Source organism: Leucopleurus acutus, assembly GCF_964270905.1.
Source record: "Leucopleurus acutus genome assembly, chromosome: 7".
NCBI classification, from domain to species: Eukaryota; Metazoa; Chordata; class Mammalia; order Artiodactyla; family Delphinidae; genus Leucopleurus; species Leucopleurus acutus.
In genome coordinates this window covers 12,080,105-12,107,134 of record NC_139150.1, presented here as the reverse complement: position 1 = coordinate 12,107,134, position 27,030 = coordinate 12,080,105, and the positions used below count along the sequence as shown (strand labels likewise).

The following is a 27,030-nucleotide window of genomic DNA, read 5'->3' as shown; positions in this document are numbered from 1 at the left end:
GGGAAACTGGTCCTGTTGTGATGTTTGCTCCATGGAAAGAAATGGCTGTAATCCTCTAAAGAGGCTCCTTATCCATAGGACATTTGTGCTCACAGGGCTGGAAGCCAGCAGTTATAAATGAGAGGTGTTCAGAAAACATTCTGAACACATCCAGACAGTAAAAGAGAATTTTGTAAGATAGGTCTTCCTAATCTCTTTAAAGGAATTATCTCTTGTAAATTTTAGTACATTTTTTAGTAGCTGTCGTCCCCCAAAGACGTTGTGTTATATTGACATTTTTAATGAGTAGTTACTTGAGGTATTTAGAAAGTAGGGCCAATTCTGGCAAAAAAATGAAGCAGGGGAAGTTTGTCTTAGTGCACTGGAGCCTTTCTCTTTTCCTTATCTATCTGCAGAGGTCTCACTTATATTCAGTCTGTCCTCTTCCGTAACTCACTATGAAAACTGCTGATAATGTTCAAGGCATTATAATGTAAATAAGTTTAATAATAAGTATCCTGGATTTCTGAGCCTTTAAAATCAGTGCTCTCAGATATGCCATCTCTAAACGGATGCCAATTCATGATGTAATCATCAGAGCTGTAAAGATCAAAACTTTTTAAGGCAGGTTAAACCAAAAAATCTAGATACAGCATTGGTTGAGGACACATGGAAACAAGTACTGTTGTACCCAACTAGTGCAAATATCAATTGGTAAAACCATTTTGGAAGGCAGTTTGTCAGTAAGTTTCAAAATCCTTAAAAGCATGCATTTTTTAACCCAGGGAGTTCTCTTCTGGGCATATACCCAATAAAAGCAATGAGATATGTTCATCCTGATATTATTTGTAGTAAAAAGTTGAAAACTCACCAAGTGTCCAACAAAAGAAGATTATTAAGTAAGTCTTAGTTCATATTTTCCCTCCAATTTCATTACACTTTTCAATTTGTCTCAGATGCCTTTATCATTGCCACTTTTTTCACTGTCTTTATGTCTTATAATCTTTCACTTCATATTCACATTTACATTTCCTAATTATTTGAACTAAGTTTGAAATGATTCATTTTGGTCCTTTTTTAAATATTTTTGTGCTTTCTATTATAAATTATGTCATTGTAGAAAATTTAGAAAGTCATAAAAACATAAAGGAGGAAAAAGAATCATAACTCCATCACTCAGTGTTAATGTCTTGGTATAGTTCGTTCCAGACTATTTTCTGTTTTTTAACATAGATTATAATGAAGATTTAGCTCTTATGTTTATTTTTTGTGGTATTTTGCCAGATCATTATGTAAACAAGTGTCAACACAAATTTACATTGTAAACATGTATCATAATTTATTCTGACATTCTCTGCTTTCTTATTTTTGTAGCTTATGCTTAGGTGGTTTGTAATTTTAACTGTTATACATAAGACTGCGATATATTTTCATGTATAAAGCTGTTTGCTTTGGAATAGGTGAGAGAACATACTCATATTTTGAGTCCTATCATTTTATAATTATATGGCTCTTTTCTGCAGTTGACATAATATAGACCTATATGAAAAGCAAAAGAGAATTAAAGAGATTACAACAACATTCCACCTGGGACCATTTTTATTTTCCTCGTACTTATAACTATACACTGAAAGAGAGAAATTATGATACTTTGTTCCCAGTAAAATCTTTCAAATTTGACTGTTATGTTTCCAGGTCATTCTTCTGGCTAGCATAGCCACCTCTGTTATCCTTTTTTGTGTGTTTTGTTTATTAAAGATAACGATGAACCTCTCTTGAGTGGATCTGGTGATGTATCCAAAGAATGTGCAGAGAAAATTCTTGAAACATGGGGAGAACTGCTGTCTAAATGGTAAGTTGTAATAGAATAGTTCTCCTTTTCACCTATAATTCTTATTTTATGGGTATGGAATTTTACCTAACATTATTGAATTTTGGAGCCAATAATAAAAACCTAAGTATGAGGTTCATCTGTTTTTAGAGGTTTATAAGGGTAGTAGTGAAGATCTGAGATCAACTTTCAAAATATCAGAAACCTAATAAATTCACATTGTTGCAGAAAATATTTATTCAAACATGGAAAGCATGGGGAGAATAAACAAGAAAAGAAGTCATTTGTATTAAAGTGGTTAGGAACCACTGACTGGTTAAGATAATACACCGTTGTTAAGACTATAAACAATAATCAGGTTTAGAAGATGCTCACACAGTGCATAGAGCCATGGTAAGAGACTCCAGGTGGGATTTTTCCTTATCTGTGTTATATGCCTCAACTGACAGAGCAGCATGTTATAAACATGGTATATATTAATTGCTCTACCAATTACTTTTCCTACTAACACTTGTAAAATTCAGGAATTCCTCATCAGCTCAAAAGATGGTTTGACAACAAAATTAAACACTATCCTCTAGGCTGTCTAAAGAGAGTACACTACCTTCAGGTATTTATTAATGGTATCAGAGACAATCTGGTAAATCAAGTTGGTGAGACATTTATGTCGTTTCCTTTCCCCATTGAGTAGGATGCCTGTATATGCTGAAAAGAGCTGAACTTGAAAGTGATCTGAGTAGTTTTCTATTTCTGACTTTCTGGTTATTAGGGTTGTCCGTTAGCTCCCCATGGACCTGTTATTTTGGAGTCTGATTTTTCTCGGAAGTTTTAACTGTTGAAACCTTCACTCTATTCTTAGTAAAACTGTCTCAGCATTAAAAAAAAAACTTCATGCCCTTAAGGGATGGGACTACAAATGGGCATCATCTGCTTCTAGCACTCTCACAGTGCTTTACACTTCTGGTAAAATACTCTCCACATTGGGAAATGTCAAATGTGTACAGGAGGAGGATGCAAACCAAAGCATGGTTTGTCTTTACACAAGTGGTTTTAATAAATGAACTCTGCAAAAGCCCCCCAGGGGAATAGTTTTCATTTATTTTTGATATTCCTGTAGCAATCAGGAGACAAACCTGCTGATGCTCTCATCACAATATATTTTCAGTTCAGTGATTTTGGAGTGTTTGGACTGCTGCTGGCAGGAATTTCATCTGTATAAAAAGGTTTCTGCTCTAAAATAGAAATGTAATTGAGTCTTGACATGGTTATATAATAGCGTATTTAAAATCATTTATATATAGCATCTAAGTTTTATAAAATGAACTCACCAGCATTTTATACAGTTGCTTGGAGTTTGTTTTATCAAGCTTTGTTTATTCATTTTGTTATTCATTTGATTAAATGATATCCTTATCTTACTCCTTCAAATATATTAACTAAGTTTCCATCTGTCTCAACTGTCTTTCAGGGTGTTTAAAACTGTTTTTGCTGGTTTCAGTCATGTCTTTAGAAATAATAATACAGTTTCTCTTCTTCAATTCATTTTGTCATTATTTTTTTTCATCATTATTATATGTGTTCTGTAATAGGAACCATCCACAGTATCATGGAGTTTTAGAGCCTGGTAGACCTGGCTTCAAATCCTACCTCTCCTATTTCTAAGCTGTATGATGTTGGGCAGGTCACTTAACTCTTTTGAGTCTGTTTCTTCATTTACAAAATACAGGTCTGTAGAACCACCACTCAGGATTATTCTAGATTAAAAATAATAGATGTTGTAATGGTAGTAATCATAGTAAGAAGTAATAGATTTATCACGTATCCGGTGCTGTGCTAAGTTATGTGCTCTATTTCAACTATAACAACCTTATAAAATAGTATCCATTTTTATAGATGAGGAAACTGGCTTAGAGATTAAGTCAGCAATTCTAGTTAGTAAACAGCACCCAGAATTTTTAACACAGTCAAGTCTGGTCCCAAAGCTGGTTTATTTAACTCTACATTAGATTTTAGTGGCAGTAATTGTAATAAATATACCTTTGCGCTCTAATTCTCCAAGTTCCTTTTGATATGAATTTTAGTCAATAAGAGAACTAATGTCAGTAATAAAATAGTATGCTGAGTTAGCTAGTTATTATTATAAGTGACATAAAATTATTCTGAAAATAATTTTATCAATATAAATCAAGCTAGGGTTATCAAATAATCCTGGGGGTTAGGTTTATTTTTTTTGTAAAGAGCCAAGTATAAATGTTTTAGGCTTTGTGGTCAATAGTCTCTATTGCAACTACTCAACTCTGCTGTTGCAGTGTGAAAGCAGCCATAGACAGCACGTAAAGAAATAAAAATGGCTGTTTCAATAAGAGTTGATTTACAGAAACACATGGTGAGCCAGATTTGTCCCACAGGCCAAAGTGTACCAATCCTTGAATTAGGTAATAGGACTACTTTTGTCCTTTCTGCTCCCACCTGTTCAACTTTTATATAGTTTTTTTTCCTAAGCAAAGCCAAAACTATACTGAACTATCTATAGCTCTTATATTAGGGTGCTAGCATCACAGAATTAACCATTTTTAAATGTACTGTGCATTATTGTGCTAGTATTCTGGGAGAATTTTGAGAAAAGTCTCAGACCTTTTTGTATTTTGATAGTGGTCATTTTGTACCAGTAACTTCTGTTTAAATCTGATAGTCACAAGAATTCCTCTGTGTCAGGATCCTGCTTTATGTGTCAGTAATGGTGGCTTTCAAATCACAAAGCAGCTATTATGTAACATATAGTGCATTCATTAGTCTTAGAGTTTGAGGCTACCTCAGTCTTGTAATCAACTTCCCTGAACTTCTTTCTGCATCTGTAGAACTGGAGATACTGTCACATACCTCAGATGGTGGTTGTAAGCAGCAAATAAAATTATGTGCAAAAGCACTTTGTAAACTAATACCAACATTTCAAGATTTTTTTTTATAATTTAATGCTGTGTTTCCTTTATTTATTGTTTGTTTATTTATTTGGTTGCACCGCGTCTTAGTTGCGGCTCTCAGGCTCCTTAGTTGTGGCATGTGAACTCTTAGTTGCGGCATGCATGTGGGATCTAGTTCCCTGACTAGCGATGGAACCTTGGCCCCCTGCCTTGGGAGCTCAGAGTCTTAACCACTGCGCCAACTGAGAAATCCCTCAAGATGTTTTATTTCCCCCCCAAAAAAAGTATTTTAGGGAATTCCCTGGCGGTCTAGTGGTTAGGACTCTGTGCTTCCACTGCAGTGGGGGCATGGGTTTGATCCCTTGTCTTGGAGCTGAGATCCCACATGCCACACAGCACGACCCTGCAAAAAAGTTGTTTTATTTCCCCCATTTTGTAGATGAGATAAATGAAGCTCAAAGACTTTAATGACTTGTTTTGATGTTAAAATAGTACAGTAGAAACTTTCTTATCCACCATAGTTATTCAAAAAAGTTACTGGAAGTAAGGTGTCATAAAAACTGCTGAAATCATATATCTTTATATTTATTCTCACTTGGAACAAATATATATTTAAATGTAAAATGTAAAAATACACAGTTTGCTTATCAATTTTCATGCAGAGTCGAGCTCTTATCTTTGGCTATGTGTCAAATGATTGGAATTTTGCTTTGTTTTTCTTATACAAACTACAACCATAAAGCTGTGGTTTCCAGTTTTGCTTTTTATCAAAAAAAGTAGAGTAATAATTTAAAGATACTTTAAGAAGCAGTCTGACTTCAGAATTCTTTCCTCCACTCAATCTTTTACAGTTACATTGGCCACATCTAGTTCAATGACTTTTTTTAAAAATATATTACCTTTATTAAGTCTTTGTATATCATTTAGTTTAGCTTTCATAAAATAACACTCTTTTAGAGAAGCTGTCTTTAATGCACTTATGGATTATGGCTTTATTTTTAGGCATCTTAACTTGAGTGTGAGGCCAAAGCAGTTGTCATCCTTAGTAAGAAGCGGTGTTCCTGAAGCTCTTCGAGGAGAAGTCTGGCAGCTGCTAGCAGGTTGTCACAACAATGACCACCTGGTAGAAAAGTACCGAATTCTCATCACAAAGGTAAGGGGATGATAATTCAGCTTCAGCATTAGTCCTTTTAGAAATTTATTACAAAAAGATCATTGTGGCTATTTGATTTCTAAGAATTTTATATAATTCGTTTATCTGATGTAAGAGTAGAACTTTCATACTTCTGTCCCAGAGATATTTCTAGTGTTGGCACAAAGGAGAAGGCATAGGTTTTCTTCCTTCCTTTTCACCTCAGAGGCAAAAGATGGCCTCTACCCTTTGTGTATGAATCTCTTTTGACCATAATTTCATTCTTAGTCAGGTCAGTTGTGCTGTGCCATGTGTAAAGACTTTCGTTTGTTTGTTTATGTATTTATTTATTTATTTTGCGGTACACGGGCGTCTCACTGTTGTGGCCTCTCCCTCTGTGGAGCACAGGCTCCGGACACGCAGGCTCAGCGGCCATGGCTCACAGGCCCAGCCGCTCCGCGGCATGTGGGATCTTCCCGGACTGGGGCATTACCCGCGTCCCCTGCATCGGCAGGCGGACTCTCAACCACTGCACCACCAGGGAAGCCCTCCTTTCTTTATTTTCTTTCTTTCTTTATTTATATTTTTGCAGTACGCGGGCCTCTCACGTTGCGGAGCACAGGCTCCAGACGCGCAGGCCCAGCGGCCATGGCTCACGGGCCCATCCGCTCCGCGGCATGTGGGATCTTCCCAGACTGGGGCACGAACCCGTGTCCCCTGCATCGGCAGGCGGACTCTCAACAACTGCGCCACCAGGGAAGCCCCCTTTGTTTATTTTAATCCTTTTCACACTTCAAAGAAATGTGCTCTTTGTAGATAAGGCCTAGTCCTAGTTTTTACAATTGGAAGAACGTGGTTCTTATATCGTAAACCATATTCCCTTTTAGTTCATTCCTCTAAAGTGAAGAATTCTATTTTTTATAGTATCCCCTTCTCAAGTTCATGAATTGCTCAAGGTTTTGCAAGTGAAGCAACGAAATTTTTCCTTGTACAAGTATACAAGAATTTAAACTAATTTTTTGCAAGGTCAGGCTGTGCTTTGTGCCTTTTGCAGGACCCATGGTACTGGTTATAAGTTTTGTTTTTGTTTTCTAAAATTCTTCAAGTTTTTATCTTTAGGAAGCAGTTTCTCCAATGATATGCAAATCCCAAACCTGAATTATGAATGAATTTCTCAGAACCCCCAGTAATATATGAAAAATTTTCAATGTGACAAAAGGTGGGACTTCTTTTAAAAATATATTAAAACGTTATGAGGTGAATAGTATCTCTATAAAACTATAATTAAAAAAAAAACCTTATAGGTAAGGACAACATTTGAACATGAAATCAGATCTTTCCTCAGCAGAAATATGACTTTTTTTTTAACACCTTTATTAGAGTATAATTGCTTTACAATGGTGTGTTAGTTTCTGCTTTATAACAAAGTGAATCAGCTGTACATATACATATATCCCCATATCTCCTCCTTCTTGCATCTCCCTCCCACCCTCCCTATCCCACCCTCTAAGTGGAGAAAAATGACTTTTATTTGCTCAAAATATTAGTGTTTCTATTCATCATCTTGTTTCCAGACAGATGTATTTTCCTTCAGGAACTAATATTCTGTTTCCCTTCATTATGTTGATGTTATTGTTTAACCAGCTATATTGAGTGCCTATTACAACCACAGTGCTGGAGCTAGGAGGTCAAACACAAAAGCAATTAACATAAATCATGTGATAGTCTGGAAAAGCACAGTGGGAACCATCAAAAGGAGTGATTAATTCAGCCTGGGGGAATAGGAGAGTCTTTATCAGGAATATGATGTTTAAGATGGGTTCCAGAAAAGACCTCCCTAGGCATGGAAGAATGGCAGAGCGTTGTACTCATAGTACCATTAGAGACATGGAAGAACAAGGTTATGCAACATGTATGGCTAGCAAAAGTACACTTAGTTGATTTTTTTCTTTTATTGGCAAATCCTATTTTGGATATATAATTATAACATTTTGAAGTCCTTTGAAATGTTTGGCCAAAAATTATTTCTTAAATATTTTTGGTGTGGCTACTCATAGAGATAATTTAAAGACATGAAGTATTTGGGCTTCCCTGGTGGCGCAGTGGTTGGGAGTCCGCCTGCCGATGCAGGGGATGCGGGTTTGTGCCCCGGTCCGGGAAGATCCCACATGCCGCGGAGCGGCTGGGCCTGTGAGCCATGGCCACTGAGCCTGCACATCCAGAGCCTGTGCTCTGTAGCAGGAGAGACCACAACAGTGAGAGGCCTGTGTACTGCAAAAAAAAAAAAGGAAGACATGAAGTACTCTATTTTTCTGGTTCCATGAAAATGGTGATACCTGTTTCTCGAATAGGAACCTGGTAGTTATTATTATAATTGCCATTTTAAAAATTTGCTCTGAATTTTTTTGAGGGGAGAAACTACTTTAAATTTAAAAAAATTTTTTTTTACAGCAAGCTGTAATTTACATAGGCTAAAATACACAACTTTAAAGTGTACGGCTCCATTACATATGAATACACTGCTCTGATCATTACCAAAAGGAAGAATATATCCATCACCCCAGAAAGTTATTATTGTCCCTTTCTAGTCATAACCACTCCTACACCACCCCTGAAAAACCAATACAGTAAGTCCCCTACATACGAACCTTCAAGTTGCGAACTTTCAAAGATGCAAACACGTTTGCGTGTCCAATCATGTAAGTTAGTTCACGTATCTGGCGTACATTGTCACGTGGTGCATCATGTACAAGTGGTTGTGCTTTTGTGTTCTTTACTGTACAGTACTGTATAGAGTACAGTAGTACAGAATCTTTATTTCAAGCCCAGGATGTCCAGAAGCCAGCATGAAAGCAGTGGTGACGTAGCTGATACTACTGTACTTTTCAAGGTACTGTACTATAAGGTTTAAAATGTTTTATTTTTTGTTTTTATTTGTTTTTTTATGTATTGTTTGTGTGAAAAGTATTATAAACCTATTACAGCACAGTACTGTATAGCCAGTTGTTTTAGTTGGGTACCTAGGCTAACTTTGTTGGACTTGGGAACAGACTGGACTTACAAAAGTGCTCTCGGAACAGAACTCGTCATATGTAGGGGACTTACTGTAATCTTTCCCTAGATTAGCTTTGATTGTTCTTGAACTTTATTTACAAACAGTCATACAGTCATGCAGCATGTACTCATTTGTATTTGACTTCTTTTGGTCATCCATTTTGGGAGTGTATCAGTAGTTTGTTTTATATTTGTTTTCGTTTTTTTAATTGCTGAGAATATTCCATTGTATGAATATTTAAATCACACTTTAAAAAAATCTGTTCTGCTATTATAGATGTTTGTGGCTTTTTAAATTTCTCCCTGTTTTAGCTTTTATAAAGCTGCTGTGAACATTCTTGTGTTGTTTTTTGTTTTGTTTTTGTTTTTTGCGGTACGTGGGCCTCTCACTGTTGTGGCCTCTCCCGTTGCGGAGCACAGGCTCCGGATGCGCAGGCTCAGCGGCCATGGCTCAGGGGCCCAGCTGCTCCGCGGCATGTGGGATCTTCCCGGACCGGGGCACGAACCCGCTTCCCCTGCATCAGCAGGTGGACTCTCAACCACTGCGCCACCAGGGAAGCCCTCTTGTGTATATTGATAACAGGTGCTATGGTCTGACTGTGTCCCTTAAATTTCATGTTGAAACCTAACCACTATACCAAGGTGATAGGGAGGTGATTAGGCCATGAGGGCAGAACCCTCATGCTTGGGTTAGCACCATTATAAAAGAGTCTCGGGAAAGATCCTCCCCACCTTCCACAATGTGAGGATACAACTAGAAGTCGGCAGTGTGTAGCCCAGAAGAGGGCCTTCACCAGAGCCCAGCTGTGTGGCACTCTGATCTTAGACTACTAGCCTCCAGAATTGTGAGCAATAAAATTCTGCTGTTTATAAGCCATCCAGTCTGTGGTGTTTTGTTATAGAAACCCAGGCAGACTAAGACAGTGCAATCTTTTATTCAGTTATTCTTCTATTGGTAGGCATTTATTTTTTTTCAAGTTTTTAGCCTCTAAATAGTGTTTACTAAACAATCTTACACATGTTCTAAATCTTTGACTTTTATTGAATAGTCTCAGTAGTGTGATTGTTGGATCAAAGGGTAATATGTTTTTTAAACTTGTTATTTAATTTTTGTATTTAATTTACTTATGTCCAGATTGCCTCTGTGAAAGGCCATATATGACAGTTCACAGTTCCACCAGCAATGTAGGAACGTACCTATTAACACATATCCCAAACAGTATTAGTTATCAGTGTAAGTTTTGCTGTCAGTGGATGTAAGTGATGCCAGTATGTCTTTAGTTTGCAGTTCCCTGACTACAAATAAATTTGAGCGATTTGCTCTTCCATCTCTTTATATTCTTTGTATATTTTTCTATTAACTTTAAGATGTCAGTTTCTAAGTACTTTATATAATTATATTCTTTGTAGCTTCATTATAAATATCTTTCTAGAATTTTAGATTTATATTAACTTTATGGTTTCATGCCATATGAAACACTTTCAATTTTTATGTTTTATGTAGAAAATTGCATCTTGGTTAAGGTCTCTCCTACCTCTAGATTTTGGAAATATACTTTCCAACGTTTCCTTGTGATTTTTATTGTACGTGTTATATTTTTATGTCTTTAATCCATCTGGAATTTATTTTTGTACATGGCATATGATAGCAGTCCAATTTTACTTTCTCCCAGATGGATAACCAGTTGTGCTACTTCTATTTTCCTACTGAGTAGAACTGCCACGTTTGTTATATCTTAAATTCTCATATATGCTGGGATTGATTTCTAGCTTGTTCTATTTATTTATTTTTGTGTATTCCTATACCAATACTGTTTTGGTTAAAGAGGCTCTGAGTTATGTTCTAATATCCAGTAAAGCAAGTCTTTTTTTCACTGTTTCCTGTTTCATATTTTTCTTATCTATTTTTGCATATTTAATCTTCCATATAAACTTTAAAGTCATTTTCTCCAGTCTCACCATTATCCTGAAAAGTTATATAAGGATTCTAGTTTGAATTACATTTAATTCACATATTAATTTAGGTTATAAGATACATTGTTATAATATCTTTACATCTGAGAATATGGTATGCCTTTCCACTTGTCAAGGTCTTATGTCTGTTGGAAGACTTCAGAGTTGCCTTCATATATGTCTTGTTCCTCTTTTGTTAAATTTATTCCTAAGAATTATCTTAGAGTGTTGTCGCTATAGCAAATGGAATATTCTTTTTTCTGATTTCCATTTCTAAGTAGCTAATTGCTACAACAGAGAATAGACATTAATTTTTTCTAATTCTCTATCCATCTACCTCTTGATATTTTGATTAATCCTCCTAATTTTATACTAGCATCTTTTAAGATTTTCTGGTATATGATAATAGCAGCAAAAACAGTTTCACTTCTTTTTTCACTGTTTATGCAGGCTACTAAATTTTCTTGTTTTTATATTTGATAGAAGCTTTAAGACAGTGTTTAATGATGGTGGTGATAGCATCCCTATTGAGTTCCTGATTTTAATTAAAATGGTCTTAGTGATTCAGACTTCTGGAAAGCATGCTATTCAGTTGTGGGGGTTTTTTGGTAATACTTTTTATTTTATTTAAGTGATTTTATTCTATCTCAGGCTTTGATTTTTTTTATTAGGAATGTCTACTGAAATTTTATGAAGGACTTTTTCAGCACTTAATAGTGAATATGATTTTCTTTAACTTGTTCTTGGAGTAGATGCGTTATCAACATATGATAGGCTTCTTGATATTGAACTACCCTTGGCTTCATGGAATAAATTTCTGCAGACCAAATACTCCTGGATTTTTAGTTTTCTGTTCTTTCTGGTCTTTGACAGAGGGTTCCTCAACCCTAGTCTCTAGTTAGAACTTGTCAGGCACAGGGGAAAGAAGCCCTAAGTAATCCACAGGGACTCTTACGGGCTCTCTTACTCCCAGCTGTAAGACCTATAGCTATTTGGGTCTGGTAAATCAAGTAAATTGGAGTTGAGAATGGAGGGAAAAGAGGGTGCTTTCTGGTCTCCAGCTTCCAGAATCATCCTCTGGTCCTTCTTTCTTTTGGTTATTTTTCACCTTTTATATCAGTGACTATTTATTTTGCTTAGTACCAAAAATTTACATCAGAATGGCTTCCTTAACAGATTCTTTTAATAAATAAAAGAATAATGAAATAGCAGCGTGTTCTGATGTTTCTCTTTCCTTCCATCCAGTCAGCCTTGTGTTTTCTGAAACCTATTTGCATTGTTTTCGCTAGTGATTTTAGTGGCAAACCTCAGTGGTAACAGTCTTTTGCCATCAATTTCAAGTTTTTATCCAGAGCCACATAATCGATATTTACATTTCTGATTGTCCAAGGGAAGCCCTGGAGGCCCAGCCACATTTTACCAGTCTGGAAAAATAATTTAAATATCTAATTATAACTTCATTTTAATTAAAAATCTCTTCCTGGTTGATTTGGTAATAGTCAAGGATTCAATAATATTTAATCATAAGAACCTCCTGTGGATACTAAACAAAAAGGGGATCAAGTTAGCAAAAAGATCACTGGCCATGAAGTTAGGAAGTGTCTGGGTACTAGTTTCAACTCTGCCACTGGCTTACATGAACTCAGATGAGGTTCTGACTATTTCCTTTTCTCTGCTGAAATGAGGTTGCTGAAGTAAATGGTTGAGCTTCCTTTAAGTTTCCTTTAAGCTTTAACATTCTGGAAAAATTAAATGGAATGTTTGAGTCCTGCCCCCAAAATAGCCTGTGATTCTACTGTTTCACAACTCAGTACTCTTGCTGTCTGATTCTGTAAGAAAACAATTGCCAGTGGACTTTCAGAACTTTATTGTCTGCTCCACTATAGCAGTTGCCATAGTAGGTCAGCTATAGACTGAATGTTCTTGGCTCCCCAAAATTCATATGTTGAAACCCTAACACCACCCCCACCCCCAACAATGTGATGGTGTTTGGAGGTGGGGCCTTTGAGAGGAGATTCAAGATTCAAGGGACCTCTCAAGGGTGTAGAGCCCTCATGAATGGGTTTAGTATCCTTATAAAAAAAGACCATAGAAAGCTCCCTTGCCCCTTCTGCCATGTGAGGACACAGTGTAAGATGACTGTGGATTCTCACCAGACACCAAATTGCCAACACCTTGATCTTGGGCTTCCCAGTCTCCGGGACTATGAGAAATAAATTTATTGTTTATAGGCAATTCAGTCTATGGTATTTTTGTTATAGCATTTCTAATGGACTGAGATACTATTCCTTTAAATTGTTATTTGTGAAAATAATTTTTAAGTCCCTATATCCCATCTTTGTAAATTCATGTACCCTCTGATGAGTTTCTGTAAGTCATACCTGTCCAGGCAGTTTTCAAGTTCTTTCTGAATTATAAGACTATAAAAACATAATTAGGTTTGGTCATATTAAATTTGCTGGTATCTGACAGTGTTTGATTTACAAATAGGCAATTTCACATGCATCAACCTAATAATTATGGGTGAATTAAACTGTTACCATACTAGGATTTTACTTGAAAGGTCTTCCCATCCAAAAACAAATGCCTGTTGTTTTATTAGGCATTTGTTGTTTAGTCAATCAGAAATACCTTTGAAAGCCTGCTTTGTGCCGGCCGTGTGTTAAGGTCTTATGGTTATGCCCATGAATAAAATATACCTGTTCTCTGGTTTGGGGGAATCTACAGTCTAATGAGGGAAATAGGCAATTAACTAACCATTTGGAATAAAGTTGCATGAGGGTTATAGAAAAGAAGATACATATTGTTGTGCAGCAAATGACAAGGACTTCTCATCTAAGGGTTCAAAAAGTTCTCTTGTTCAGAATTATCCAGGGAGGGGGATTGTGGTGGTAGGAGAGGGGGGCATGTGTGCATGGCATGTGTGATGTTAAAAGTCAAGGGGAAAAGCATGTTCTCAAGGGTGATAAAGAGCTTGGCAGTTTCAGAGTGTGAAAGTTGGTAAAGTCAGAGAAGGTAGGTAGGAGCCAGATCTTAGAAAGCTTAAATAAGGCATATTTAATATCTCAGGCAATAGGAAGTCATTTTAAGTAGGCAAATCATATATTCAGGTTTGGAAGGCAGTATGCAAAGTGATTTAGTGTGTCCATCTAAAGGTAGATTATCTTGATTCAAATCTTAGTTTTGTATTCAGGCCATTGACATTGGGCAATTTACAATTAAACCTTTTGTTTCCTATGTGTAAAATGGGATAATAATAGTATCTTATTTGTAGAGTAGTTAGAATAGCTTAGATAATGCATGAAAACACTTAGTACAATTCATAGCCCCTGGTAAGTATAAATTAACCACTTAGTTATTGTTATTATTTATATTATCATTGAGTTAGAATGGAGTAAGATTAATTGCAGCAAAACCTAGTAATTCAGGCAAGAGATAATTGTTACTTGGTTTGTTATTGTTATTATTTGTATTATTGAGTTAGAATGGAATAAGATAAATTGCAGCAAAACCTGTTAGCAATTCATGCAAGAGATAATTGTCACTTGGTTTGTTTCAGTGGCAGAAGGGATAGAGAAAGAGGTAACTTCTTGAGAGAAATTTCACAGGTAGAAAGAATCCTTGGCACTTGGTGATTGAATGAATGTGCGAGATGAGGGAGAGGGAGGGGAATTAAATTGGGTTTGGAATGACATCGATATAAATACACCCACATCAGCTGAACTAAAATAATTAAATAAATCAACATTTAAAGCTCATTTTTACTAAATAATAAGTGATAGATAATGCCCAGAAGTGAATCTTATGAATTTGAATCACTGGAGGAAAAGACAATAAAAATACACATTTCTAATTAACTAAAAATTGTCATAATTTGACACTCCCAATTAGCTGAAAATTGTCATCACTTATGACATCACCTGAAGAGCCACAATAAAATCCTAATTTGCCTTGTGTTAAGTAAGCACAAACAAGATTGTATATTCTAAGATACAAAGCTAGTTTGTACCATGAAACTTCCTGCAATTTTCAAACCTGGGCGGAAGTGGGTGCATTTTCTTGTCCATCTTTTGTTTGTATATTTGTGTACCACTTCTCAGCAAACTAGAAGCAAGTAATGGCATCTCAAAACCATAGGATAGTGTCAAATACAGGAACAATGTAATTCCTCTTTGTGTGTGCTGTTTCTGCAATATTCAGAGTAGATGGGATTTTCTTTATTTTTTCTCTTGAAAACCTAATTTTTGTTTGTTTGTTGTTTTGGTCACGTTTCTTAAAATAGATCCATATTTAGTGAATCATGAGAGAAAATTAATCTAAATATGTAGCCTTCTAGCTAGAACTTCTTGTGCTGAATTATGATTCCTCAGTTGTCACGCACTGTTAACACACTTTCATTCTTTAACATTGCTCTTTGTTCTATGGGAAATGCTACAAGAAAGTAGGAATTTCCTCTCACCATTACCCCTCTGGCAGTGTGTTTCAATCTAATTCCTGGCTTGCTGTCTGTCCTGCTTACTACCTCTTCTCCTTACTAGCAGTCTAAATTCTGCTTCATCTACTAAGAGGGGGATTCCAGACAGACGAGGAAACAGCCTTCAAACACTGCCCTGCAGGCATATTAAGTTATTCCCCCACTGTGCAGTCTGGAAATCAGGGAGCACCTCTCTGGCAATGAATCCTAATGAGCTGCTAAAGATGCCGGAGTGTGTGCGCACACAGGCGTTTTCTTTCCCCTCCCCCGCCTCTTCCTTTTCCCAAGCCCCTCTTCTCCCTATTTCCCCTCCTACTCCTTTATCCCCTCCCTCTGTGTCTCATTTCTGCAGTAAACGGGGCTGAGGCACATTCCTGCTTTGCAAGGCTTTCTGTTAAGGTGTTCTGTGGCTTTTGTTTGGATCGCAGCATGCTGAATTACAGGTAATACTCTGAAATTGAGCTAGACAGATCAATGCTGTTGAAATTTTTCTAAGAGGCAAAATATTACATTGGAATCAATGAAGAAAATAAGTTATCTTGGCTAATTTTATTCATGGTAATTAAATTCTATAAGCAGATTCCTCTTCTCCCCCGAAAAGCTCAAATGAAAGGAAATGGGGTTAGATTGATCTGACTTGCGATTGATTTTGTTTTATGTTGATCATGAAAGCTTGCTGTTGCTGCGCCTCCCCTGTAGAGTAAGGACCAATTATGTGGGGTGCTACTGAGGGTAGCCGTGAATAGTTGTACTGGGTGGGGTGGGATAGAGTGGGAGGGGTGATACCAGCTCGAGCTAGCCAGGTTCTTGATTAGGGCATTGGATGCAAAATGTAAAACGCTCTTTCCTTTTCTTCTATCAGCTGTTCAGAGGAGACTCATTACAACTCCTGCTGAAGTCCTAATCTTCCTCCCTTCCCTTCTGCCCCTACCCCGTACCCTCATTGGCCTGAAGACATTGTACAGAGTTTGCCTTACTCCCCTGGTGCTATGTGTATGGTAAACCTGGTACTATGGCCGCATCTCGGACTGGCCAGACAACTGCTGCTGGTTCTCCCTATTCCAAGAAGGATTTAAAGGGGAATTGCACTGCAGGCAATGCATCAGAGCAGCAGCATCGGGAGCTTGGGGACTAAGGCTCCTCGGGCATTATTACAGACACACAGAGCTGACCGCAATGACAGCAGCTGCTCCTTTGAACTGTTGGCAGCAGCCAAGCGGCAGCATGAAGTGAGAGATCACTCCTGAGCTCAAGATGAACTCTACCTTGGATGGTAATCAGAGCAGCCACCCTTTTTGCCTCTTGGCATTTGGCTATTTGGAAACTGTCAATTTTTGCCTTTTGGAAGTATTAATTATTGTCTTTCTAACTGTGTTGATTATTTCTGGCAACATTATTGTGATTTTTGTATTTCATTGTGCACCTTTGTTGAACCACCATACTACAAGTTATTTTATCCAGACTATGGCATATGCTGACCTCTTGGTTGGGGTAAGCTGCCTGGTCCCTTCTTTATCACTCCTCCACTACCCGCTTCCAGTAGAGGAGTCCTTGACTTGCCAGGTATTTGGTTTTGTAGTATCAGTTCTGAAGAGTGTCTCCATGGCCTCTCTGGCCTGTATCAGCATCGATAGATATATTGCCATCACTAAGCCTCTAACCTATAATACCCTGGTTACGCCCTGGAGACTGCGTCTGTGTATTTTCCTGATTTGGCTATACTCCACCCTGGTCTTCCTGCCTTCCTTTTTCCACTGGGGCAAACCTGGATATCATGGAGATGTGTTTCAGTGGTGTGCGGAGTCCTGGCACACCGACCCCTACTTCACCCTGTTCATCGTGATGATGTTATATGCCCCAGCAGCCCTCATTGTGTGCTTCACCTATTTCAACATCTTCCGCATCTGCCAACAGCACACAAAGGAAATCAGCGAAAGGCAAGCCCGCTTCAGCAGCCAGAGTGGGGAGACTGGGGAGGTGCAGGCCTGTCCTGATAAGCGCTATGCCATGGTCCTGTTCCGAATTACTAGTGTATTTTACATCCTCTGGTTGCCATACATCATCTACTTCTTACTGGAGAGCTCCACTGGCCACAGCAACCGCTTCGCATCCTTCTTGACCACCTGGCTTGCTATTAGTAATAGTTTCTGCAACTGTGTCATTTATAGTCTTTCCAACAGTGTCTTCCAAAGGGGACTAAAGCGCCTCTCAGGGGCCATGTGTACTTCTTGTGCGAGTCAGATGATAGCTAAGGACCCTTACACAGTTAGGAGCAAAGGCCCCCTTAATGGATTTCATGTCTGAAGTGGTTCAGATATTGGGTCACTGTGTTGTGTGTGTGTGTGTGTGTGTGTTTCCTTTTTATCTTTTTGTATTTCTAGTTCACTGGGAAATATGGGACAAAATAGTTTGACTCTAAGCAATAGTTAACAAATGATCCATCCAAAATACCTTTTAAGTTTGCAGAAATGATTTTTTTTAATGCTTTCGAATGAGAAGAATCAGGACCATGAAGATAAATTGCTCTTCGTTCCTATTTCCATAATGTCATGGAAATGACTGTATTTAATTCTCAGACTTAAAATGAATAAAGCCATATCTAACACCTCTCTCCAGCTGGCATGACTGAACCTGGGTGTGAAAAGCGTCAGCATTTTTAAAAGTCATCATTTTCTTGTTGCTTTTCTGGGTTCTTTCCAGCTGTTTGAGCTTCATGTACAATTGATTTCTTTTAACAGGAAATATTAAAATACAGTGATGAATTAACAGGGTTTTAAAATTTTCTTTACATCTGTCAAAGTGTAACTACCCTGCAGGTTTCCACACTGTCATTCAGAAAGTCAAATGTTTTATGTCTTATTCTCTTGAGAGAATTCTCAATACAGTGAATAATGTGAAAACTTAAACATTAATTTAAAATTTGGGGGGACTTCCCTGGCGGTTCAGTGGTTAAGACTTTGCCTTCCGATGCAGGGGGTGTGGGTTCAGTCCCTGGTTGAGGAGCTAATATCCCACATGTCTCATTGCCAAGAAACCAAAAAACATAAAAGAGAAGCAATATTGTAACAAATTCAGTAAAGACTTAAAAAAAAAAATGGTCCACATCAAAAAAAAAATCTTAAAAAATAAATTTAAAAAAATAATAAAATTTTTGCATTGAACCATGAAGCAAAAGTGCAGTCAAATCATATAATTTATAGAAAAACTAAGCTGTATTTTATGCCATGCTTCACTGAGACCTAAACAAATATGTATACTGCAAGTGATTGTGTTGTAGTATTTTTGCCCAAGCCTTTGTGTATGTGTGTATTGAGAATATTTGAGTTGAGTTAGATTTCTCTTTTACAGCAAAATGCATTTAAATAAGCTGAAAAATAATTAAATGATAGGCTGATGGCTGCCATTTTTATAATGGTGAAAATACATTGAAAAGTGTCTTTAGTCTTCTCTGCTCTTTTTAGCTAGAGACTTTCTGAAATACTAGAATATCAGGAAGAAAGGTCCTAGGCAACTGAGTCAGAAAATACAATGTACATTTAGCTAGTTCATTTTTAAAATAGGAGGGGTTGATTGAGATGGTCTCTTTGTGGTTAAATGGTATCATCTAATAAAGTAGTAACTAATTCTTTTTAAAAGCATTCTTTCAGTTAGTGTTAAGGAATCCATATTTGAATGAGAGAAGGAGAAATTCTGATTCTCTCTCTATTGCTATTCTCTTTCTGGAAAAAAAAACCCTTGGAATACTGTTCCTTTCCTAAATAGGCTTTTTTTTTTTTAAGCCAAAGTACTAGCAAAATCTGTAGAATTATTAATTGAGAGTGCTGTGTATCTGTATGTAGAGTGATGTTTTGTTCCTAAAAGTAATTATGTTTAGAGCGAGAGGTTTATTTTTCTAAAAGGAGAGAAGGATTTCCCAGCAGCTCCAAGCATGAAAGTATTTCCTCTGCTCTTCTACTGGTTTTAATGTTTTAGAAGTCTTCAGGGAACTTGTATGTGATCTCTGCCTTTGGCTAGATGTTGTAATCTGAATGTGACAGTGGTGTTCAGTGAGATTGAAGATAGAAGAAAACCAAGGGAAATGTGGATTTTTGAGTCCAGGGAAGGAGATAGATATTTATAAAACGGGCAGATATGCTTTGGTTTTCCATCATCATATTAGAAAACCTCCTACCCCCTTTTAAAATAAAAGATGGCATTCTTATGATTTTAGGTTTTAGAGATTGATTGGATTTTAACCTCAAATGTATTCTACTTAAACATTTTTATTTTAAGAGAACAAGTATGAATATAAGCATTTAAACTTCAGATTCTGAGTTCTTCCCAAAAGCTTGCTTGCTCTTTATATTTAGTATTAGAAAATTTGATTCTAAGTTGTTTCAAAATTTAGAACTCATATTGGAATTGCACGTTATGTTAGCAGTGGCTTTGTTAAGTTGCCATTTGAAGTAGAAAACCTTTTCTGTTAGATTCTGAAAAAAAGCTGTATACAATTCCCCTTTATTTAAGTGGCACAGATCTAAGAAAACAAAATTCCCTTTTTTTCATATATATCAGAGAATGTAACCTGTCCAGATTTGCACAGTTTGCTTGTCAATTTTTAGTTCAGATATGGGACTCATGAAGATTAATTTTTATGGAAAACTGATGTTAAATCAGTAGATTTTTTGTGTGTGGGGGGGTACTGAGCCCTTTTAATTTTTTCTTGCAGTAGGGTTCCATTTTAGAGAAAACAAAAGTTTTTGGAAAAGATTTTGTGGGAATGTTACGGAAATGAGGAAATCTCTGTTTAATTTTCTGGAAATGGCTAATCAAGCTGAGCTTTCAATGACTGGAAGGCAACAACTCTTTTAATAAGAGCTTTTGTTAGTAGATTTTTATATTTTTGCCCTAGTACCAAATTTAGATGCCAGAGGGTTTTTTTTATTGGTTTTTTTTTTCACGTTAGAACCTCTCAGCCTAAAACTAAAGTAGGAACTAAGTAGATATAGTAACTTTAAAGAAAAATAAAGCATTCCTCCCCAGCTGATACTTAATATCAGATGTCTTTCCAGTTTATCTTGTAGTCATTGGACTTTATAAACTCTAACGTTTCTTCCAGGTATCAATTCTATTCTCATATTTCATTGTCTGTACTGCTTTAAAATTTTTGTTTTCTTGTGGTGTGTGTATCCTGGGGAGAAGGGTTGTGTTTGAATGCAATCATACAATCTTCTGTGGCTGGGGGCAGTTTCTGTGTGGTGCATTTGGAGAGTTTGTATTTAAGTAACCTTTTCATCCTTGCATATTTAGTGCAACATTTAATGACGTTTTATTTAAATACCAATCTGACTAGTTCAGAATGAGAAAAAGTATATTTTTAGAGTCAGTTACCTTAGGCTTTGACAAGACAGCCCATTTAACTTTATATAGTATATGGCTGATATCAGAGGAAGCATAAGCTTTTGGTGACTGTGTTGAAATTATTTCACAGTAAATTTTAAAATAAGACTATAGTAATTGTTATATTTGTAATTAGTTGTGTTTTTATATAATGATTTCAGTGAAGGTGTGTTTTTTTCCTCTTAGAGCGGAAAAGCAATTACAAAAGGACAAGTGCTCCACTTTAATGAAAGAATTATCTTTCACCAGAATGGATATTTGAATTTTTCATGGACCTGTTGGCTTTAACCCTAAATTCCATTTTGGAAAGAGTTTTATTTAAGGTTTATTGCTGGATAAATATGTTTTTGAGCCTTTTATAGTGGCTTTTCCTTTTTACTTGAATAATGGTCTCAGTATTTTAAGGATTGGGAAAACTTGAATTTTTGTACTATTAAATGCATTTACTGTTCACCTCTTTGAACTTGAAAATGAAGCAACAGGGTTACAAGTTCCCAGATGGTAGAGTGATTTCTGGGAGTTTCCTCAGCTTTGCAGGTTTGATTAAAACATCTGCCTTTGATGGCTTTGTAAGAATTTTACTGACTGTGTTTTTGAATCATAAAAGATTTGTGAAATAAATTATTGGCAAACCAGAATTTCTTGCTATATGAGGAAATTTGGGGAAGTTTAAGGATGGGGGAGAATCATGGAACTATAAACTTTTTTTAAAGTCTTCATAAGTCATTATTTGTGTTGATTTTTGCATAATTTTTCCATTTCAGGTTACTAAATATTTTATATTAAATGTACATATTATTAACGTATTTTGCAGACCCAAGGAATATTCTAGACATTTCTTATGGCTGTAAATGAGTCACTTGGCTTTTCTTCAAAATTTGGATGATAACGGAATCATGATATGTAAAATGAACTTTGAACTGCGAATCTAGGTTTCTGTTACTAATTAACTCGTTTTGTAAGGGCTGGTCGCTTCTCTAAGCACTTAATTTCTTCTATTTATAATAATCCTTTCATCCTTCACAGGGTTACTTTGAGGATTGAATTAGATAACGGATGTAAGAGAACTTTGTAATATGTAAAGTGTTTTGAAAATAAAAATGATTACTGTTATTTGTATCTGCCATAGCTTTACATCTAAGGAAGCTGCATATAATGTGGCGCTCCCCCCCATAAGATCTTTGAAGGTCAATGCTAGGTGACTATTCCATGCTACTTAGCAATCCCAAAATAACAGTAACTTTAAATTCAACATAAAACTGTTACATTTACTCTCTTTACTTGTTTCCAAAGTCTCTAAAGGCAGGGACAATGTCTCTTCATACCTTTAACCCCCAAATCTAACATAGGACCTGGCTTAGAGCAGAAGTTTTAGTAAGTTTTACGGAGTTAATGAATGAGCCTTTCTAATTATTACTTCTAGTCACTATTATTACTTCTAGTCATTATAGAGCAGTGATGTTCAAAGGGTAGTCCAAAGCCCATAAGCAGTTTTTCATTTGATCAAAGCCATTCTAGACTGTATATAATAAATATCTCTTTTTAGTACCAAGAGACTACTGTGGGAATGTGTGTGCTTTATATGCTAGGTAACTTTACTCCTGGAAACTGTGTAGCCTCGACCCAGGGAACTTCAGGCAGTGCTGTCAAACTGCCAATTTCTCACAGCATGGGTAAGATCTTGGCTCTAGTTGCAGATAAGATAGGCTGTAAAAATCAGTCACTATGAAAGAGGAGCAATAGAATAGGATAGCTTGGTGAAAGAAATGGCTCTAATTCTTTGGTTTTGCTTTTTCTTTCAGTCTTTACCACTTTTCTAGCTCTATCTTCCCTTTCTTTCTTTTCTTAACACACTGTTGGTCATGTATTCAGAGTGAAGTGCTTATCATACTGCTATAGGGTATGGAAAATTGTATTATGCAATAACTGGCTTTTTGGAAAAGTTTAAGAAGCAATCAGGAAGCGCTTATGTAGCAAGCTCTACTAGATGCCAGGTAGTATAGCTAGCTGGCCTCAGAGATTTAAAGAAGGATCACATGATTCCTTTCTTATGGAACTTTATAGTTTTCAGATGTTTCATATGGAAAAATTCTGTGATCTGTCTTTCAAAAAGCTTCACAGAGTGACTTTATCAGGAGGAATTTACCAAGGCCTACTGGTGGGACAGTTGGCACACCATGGGTCTGTTTCTTGGGTGGGTTCATTATGCCAGTATATAAAATCATAATGTCACTTCATTAGTTTAAAATAAGAAATCATTGCTGGCAATAGGGAGCAGTCTTTCTCTATTGGTAGATCTTCATGGGAAGCCAAACCATATTCAGAATGTTGCTTAGTGAGGATGGAATCTCAGAATATGGTTCTGTAATGTGAAAATTTACTGGTATAAGACTGAGCCTGATGTTCCATCTCTGAAATCAGAAAACCTGGTCATTGGGATCCTAATAAAAGTTGAAATCATCTGTGCTTCCAGTACTGACCAACCTACCTTCTAATTGACATATTATTTCTTTAAATTAACTTCTTTTGTTACTTTTAGTAAAATTCCTTGCGAGTTTTAACAGTCTTACAAGCTTGCTAACTCATTCTCTCTCTTTTTGGTGGTTTTATATATCACTTTTACCATGAAACATTGTTTTCTGATGTAGTATTCAAAGGGTGGCCTTACTACTTTGTTAGTTTGGGGAAGCAACTCATCTTGGTTTTCATGGAGTGAATATATACTGTGTAGTTGGAAAAGCAAGATATATGAAAATACCTATAATAATTAACAGTATCAGTCAGGTAATTAGAATAGAGACATTAAATTTTTGAAAGTCAGATCATCCACAAAGGAGATAGGGAGGGACATTTGAGCTGTAGAAGACCTTAGAGATCATTTGGTCTGATTCTCTCTTTTTATAGTCAGGAAACCAGTCCAGTGGCCACACAGCCATTTATGATAATACCCAGACTTCCTACTTCCTAATCTATCATCCATTCCTATTATATCTTGTTGCTTTTGCAGAGGAGTGGGAGTTTGCCTTCACTCAGCCAAGTCCTGAATAAGACTTAAATAGGCTGATATGAGGTGTTTGTTCTTGTGTGTGTAATTTTAGGCGTAGAAAGCATTATGGGCAATGATATAAATGTTAACTGAGGCTTGTTATGTTTCAGAAGAATTTTATAAACTTTGTCCTGTTTAATCCTTCTGATGCTCTATGAGCTAGTGACTATTATTAACCTCATTAAAAAGATGAGAAAACTGAGATTGAGTTGCCAGAGACAAACAGTTAATAAGTGGAAGATCTGGGATTCAAACCCAGGTCTTTCTGACTTCAGAGCCTACATTCTTACCTCACGTAATTCTCACGGAAACCTATCAGGCAGTTTTTAAATTTTTTTTATAACTCTGTTTTACAGGTGAGGAAACTTAGGCTTAGAGAGATTAAGAAACTTTTGTCAATATATCAACTAACTCCCATGCTTGGAAAATATGTGACAGACTTCCTACTAAATATAGCAGATTTAGTATGCATATTTATTTCTGTTAACTCCACTATAAAGAATGACAAAAGTATAATACATATGGACAAAGAGAAGAGCAGAGCTGATGGCAGATGAATGAAGCTGACAAAATTTGGGGTTATGGAAACCCAGTGGACAAGTGGTAACTGACTCAGCAGAATTGACAAAGCTGAATTTGGGGGAGGGGCAGAGAGGATCTGCCAGTAAACCCAGTAAATATGTGGGAATTAGACTTCTGATATGCCTCTCAGGCAGAGAGTAGTATGAAGCTGAAAACTGAAGAATTGTTAGAAAGTTTATTGAAGGCACGTTTAGATACCGTCACTCATCCCCCTCACCCCCACACTCCTCCACTGTACACCACCTTGATCCCCATCCCAAGTTGGCCCTAGCAGACCACTGGTTTTTCACCATCCCAGTAGAAGATGGGAGACTTACTCTTTGGAGTTTGAACCACAGGCTTTCTGGATGCCAGGCATAGCTGAGAATGGGACTGAGACACCTTGTTGAAAACAAGAGTATCAAGAGAAAGTCTGCTTATTAAATAATCAGTTTCCCTTTCCCACTACACTCCCAGAATGCTCTTAGCCTTAAACCTTCTAAGCAGGAGATAAGAGGAGTCTAGTCTGGGGGCCAGTATCTAAGGGCTCTCAGTTCCGACAGTCCCTGCCCAGTCACGTTAAGTTGATGCCCATCAGTCAGCGAATCCTACCCGTGCATATAGAGCTTCCAATTAGTTTTTTGTTCCTTATCTTTTAATATCAACAGTTAACCAGAGAAAGTCTTATGAATAGACTTGAGAAAATGTATTATGAAGGCACAGAGCCCAAAACAAATCAGAGGGAACAGAAACAAGTCATAGAAGAAAACTTCAAAAAAAAAAACCCAGTATTTGTAACTAATATTTTCAGAGAAGATTTTGCATCCATTAAGGAAAAAAGGATGCCATAAAAAAAAAAAACAGAGAACAAGAAAGCTTTTGAGATTAAAAATATAATCAGACATTTTTAAAAATTAGAAAAGTTGGAAGATAAAATTGAGGTAGAGCAGATAGTGAAACAAAAGACAATAAAGGAGGTAAAAAGCAAGACAATTAGAGGCATGATCAAGGAGGCCCAATGTCTGAATAACATGATTTTCAGAAACAGAATGGAGAAATTCTCAGATATCACAAGAGAAGTTTATAGAACTGAAGGATATGAGTTTCCATAATGAAAAGGACCAATCAGCTTAGTGTAATAAAAAGACTTTGTGATGGCAAATCATAAAATTTCAGAACACTGGAGATAAAGAAAAACCTAAAAGCTTCTTGGTCTGGAATAGGGATGGGATAGTAGAAGCATCCTAAGTACAGAGATCTGAATAGCATTGTACTTTCTACCACAACGAAGCAAGAAGATAATTGGGAATAAATTCAAACTTAAGAAGTGATTTTTTTATTAAAATTTTATTTATTTATTATTGGCTGCGTTGGGTCTTTGTTACTGTGCACGGGCTTTCTCTAGTGGCGAGCAGGGGCTTCTCTTGTTTTGGAGCACAGGCTCTAGGCGTGTGGGCTTCAGTAGTTGTGGCATGTGGGCTCAGTAGTTGTGGCACACGGGCTCAGTAGTTGTGGCACGCAGGCTCTAGAGCACAGCCTCAGTAGTTGTGGTGCACGGGCTTAGTTGCTCCGCGGCATGTGGGATCTTCCCGGACCGGGGCTCGAACCCTTTTCCCCTGCATTGGCAGGCAGATTCCTAACCACTGTGCCAACAGGGAAGTCCCAGAAGTGATTTTTAACCTAGAATTTTATGCCCAGTCAAACTTTCATTCAAATGTGAAGATAAAACCCATTTTGAGATATGTGAGGTCTCAAAATATTTACCCATCTTACAAATATAGATACATAGAACACTGAGGGAAAGAAAATTTGCAATTAGTAACTTCAGAAAAAATAGAAGATGAAAGAAGGAAATCTAATCATGATACACTCTGTGATTCAGTTATGAGAAATATAGATTTAGCCAAAAATTGTAGCAAAATTATGTTGAGAGTCATGATGAGGGGAAGGGGGAAGTATGTTTGGAGGGTAGGTGGGGTTGGGACTGTAATAGAGCTACAGTATCATCTCCCATACAAGAAAGTCTTAAAAAAAAAAAAAAGAAAAGAAAGAAAAGCCAGACAGTAGCAATTTATGCATTTTGTTCAGAACTAGGAAGGAAACACAAACAGCTAAAAAAGATGAAAATTGTTGCCCTTTGGGCAGCAGGGAATAGGGTGGGAGGTATAAGGGGTCTGCTGTTTTTCTTTGTACGCTTCGTATGGTTTGACCTTTACAACTGCGTAGGTGTATTATTTTTTATGGAAAGCATAGACCACGTTTAGATAAAGGCAGATAAATTTTAACATTGATAGAAGGAAACCAGGAAGTGTAGGTTTAGAACATATTACTGAAGTAGAACATGAGGGCGTGATAGCACACTGTATTTACCTATGGCCTTGTACAGAGCAATTTCCTATTTATCATCTCATTTCATCCTCCTAGGAAAACAGGCAAAAGGGATGTTATCCCTCTTTGACAATTGTGGAAGCTGAGTTTTGAGGCTGTAAGACCTTTTTGATTCCTAGTCTACTGCTACTATGCCTCATAAGTATGTTTGAATCTTTCTGGATTTTTTTAATTTTGTTTTTTACCAAGAGAAGACAGCAGATATTAGAAAGCATCTTCTTTGACATCATGGGAAGGAATACATGAAAACAAATGTGTGTATGTATCTATGTATATGATGAGTATGTGTGTACTGGTATACAAGTATCTATA

At 36.7% G+C, this 27,030-nt stretch overlaps 2 protein-coding genes across 3 annotated transcripts in view; both read left to right on the top strand.

The window, feature by feature from the left end:
• The window catches only part of RABGAP1 (RAB GTPase activating protein 1), a 150,612-nt gene that overhangs the window by 66,289 nt on the left and 57,293 nt on the right, over window positions 1-27,030 (top strand). For both annotated transcript variants that reach the window (XM_082842511.1, XM_082842512.1), the window contains 2 exons: window positions 1,738-1,831; window positions 5,734-5,884. In XM_082842511.1, coding sequence (XP_082698637.1) covers window positions 1,738-1,831; window positions 5,734-5,884 — 245 coding nt within the window. The remainder of the gene's footprint in view (window positions 1-1,737; window positions 1,832-5,733; window positions 5,885-27,030) is intronic.
• GPR21 (G protein-coupled receptor 21) lies at window positions 16,149-17,648 on the top strand (the record flags this gene model as incomplete). The annotated part of the gene is made up of 1 exon (XM_082842656.1): window positions 16,149-17,648. Exon 1 carries the CDS (start codon window positions 16,599-16,601, stop codon window positions 17,646-17,648), a length of 1,050 nt encoding a protein of 349 aa, XP_082698782.1. The 5' UTR covers window positions 16,149-16,598.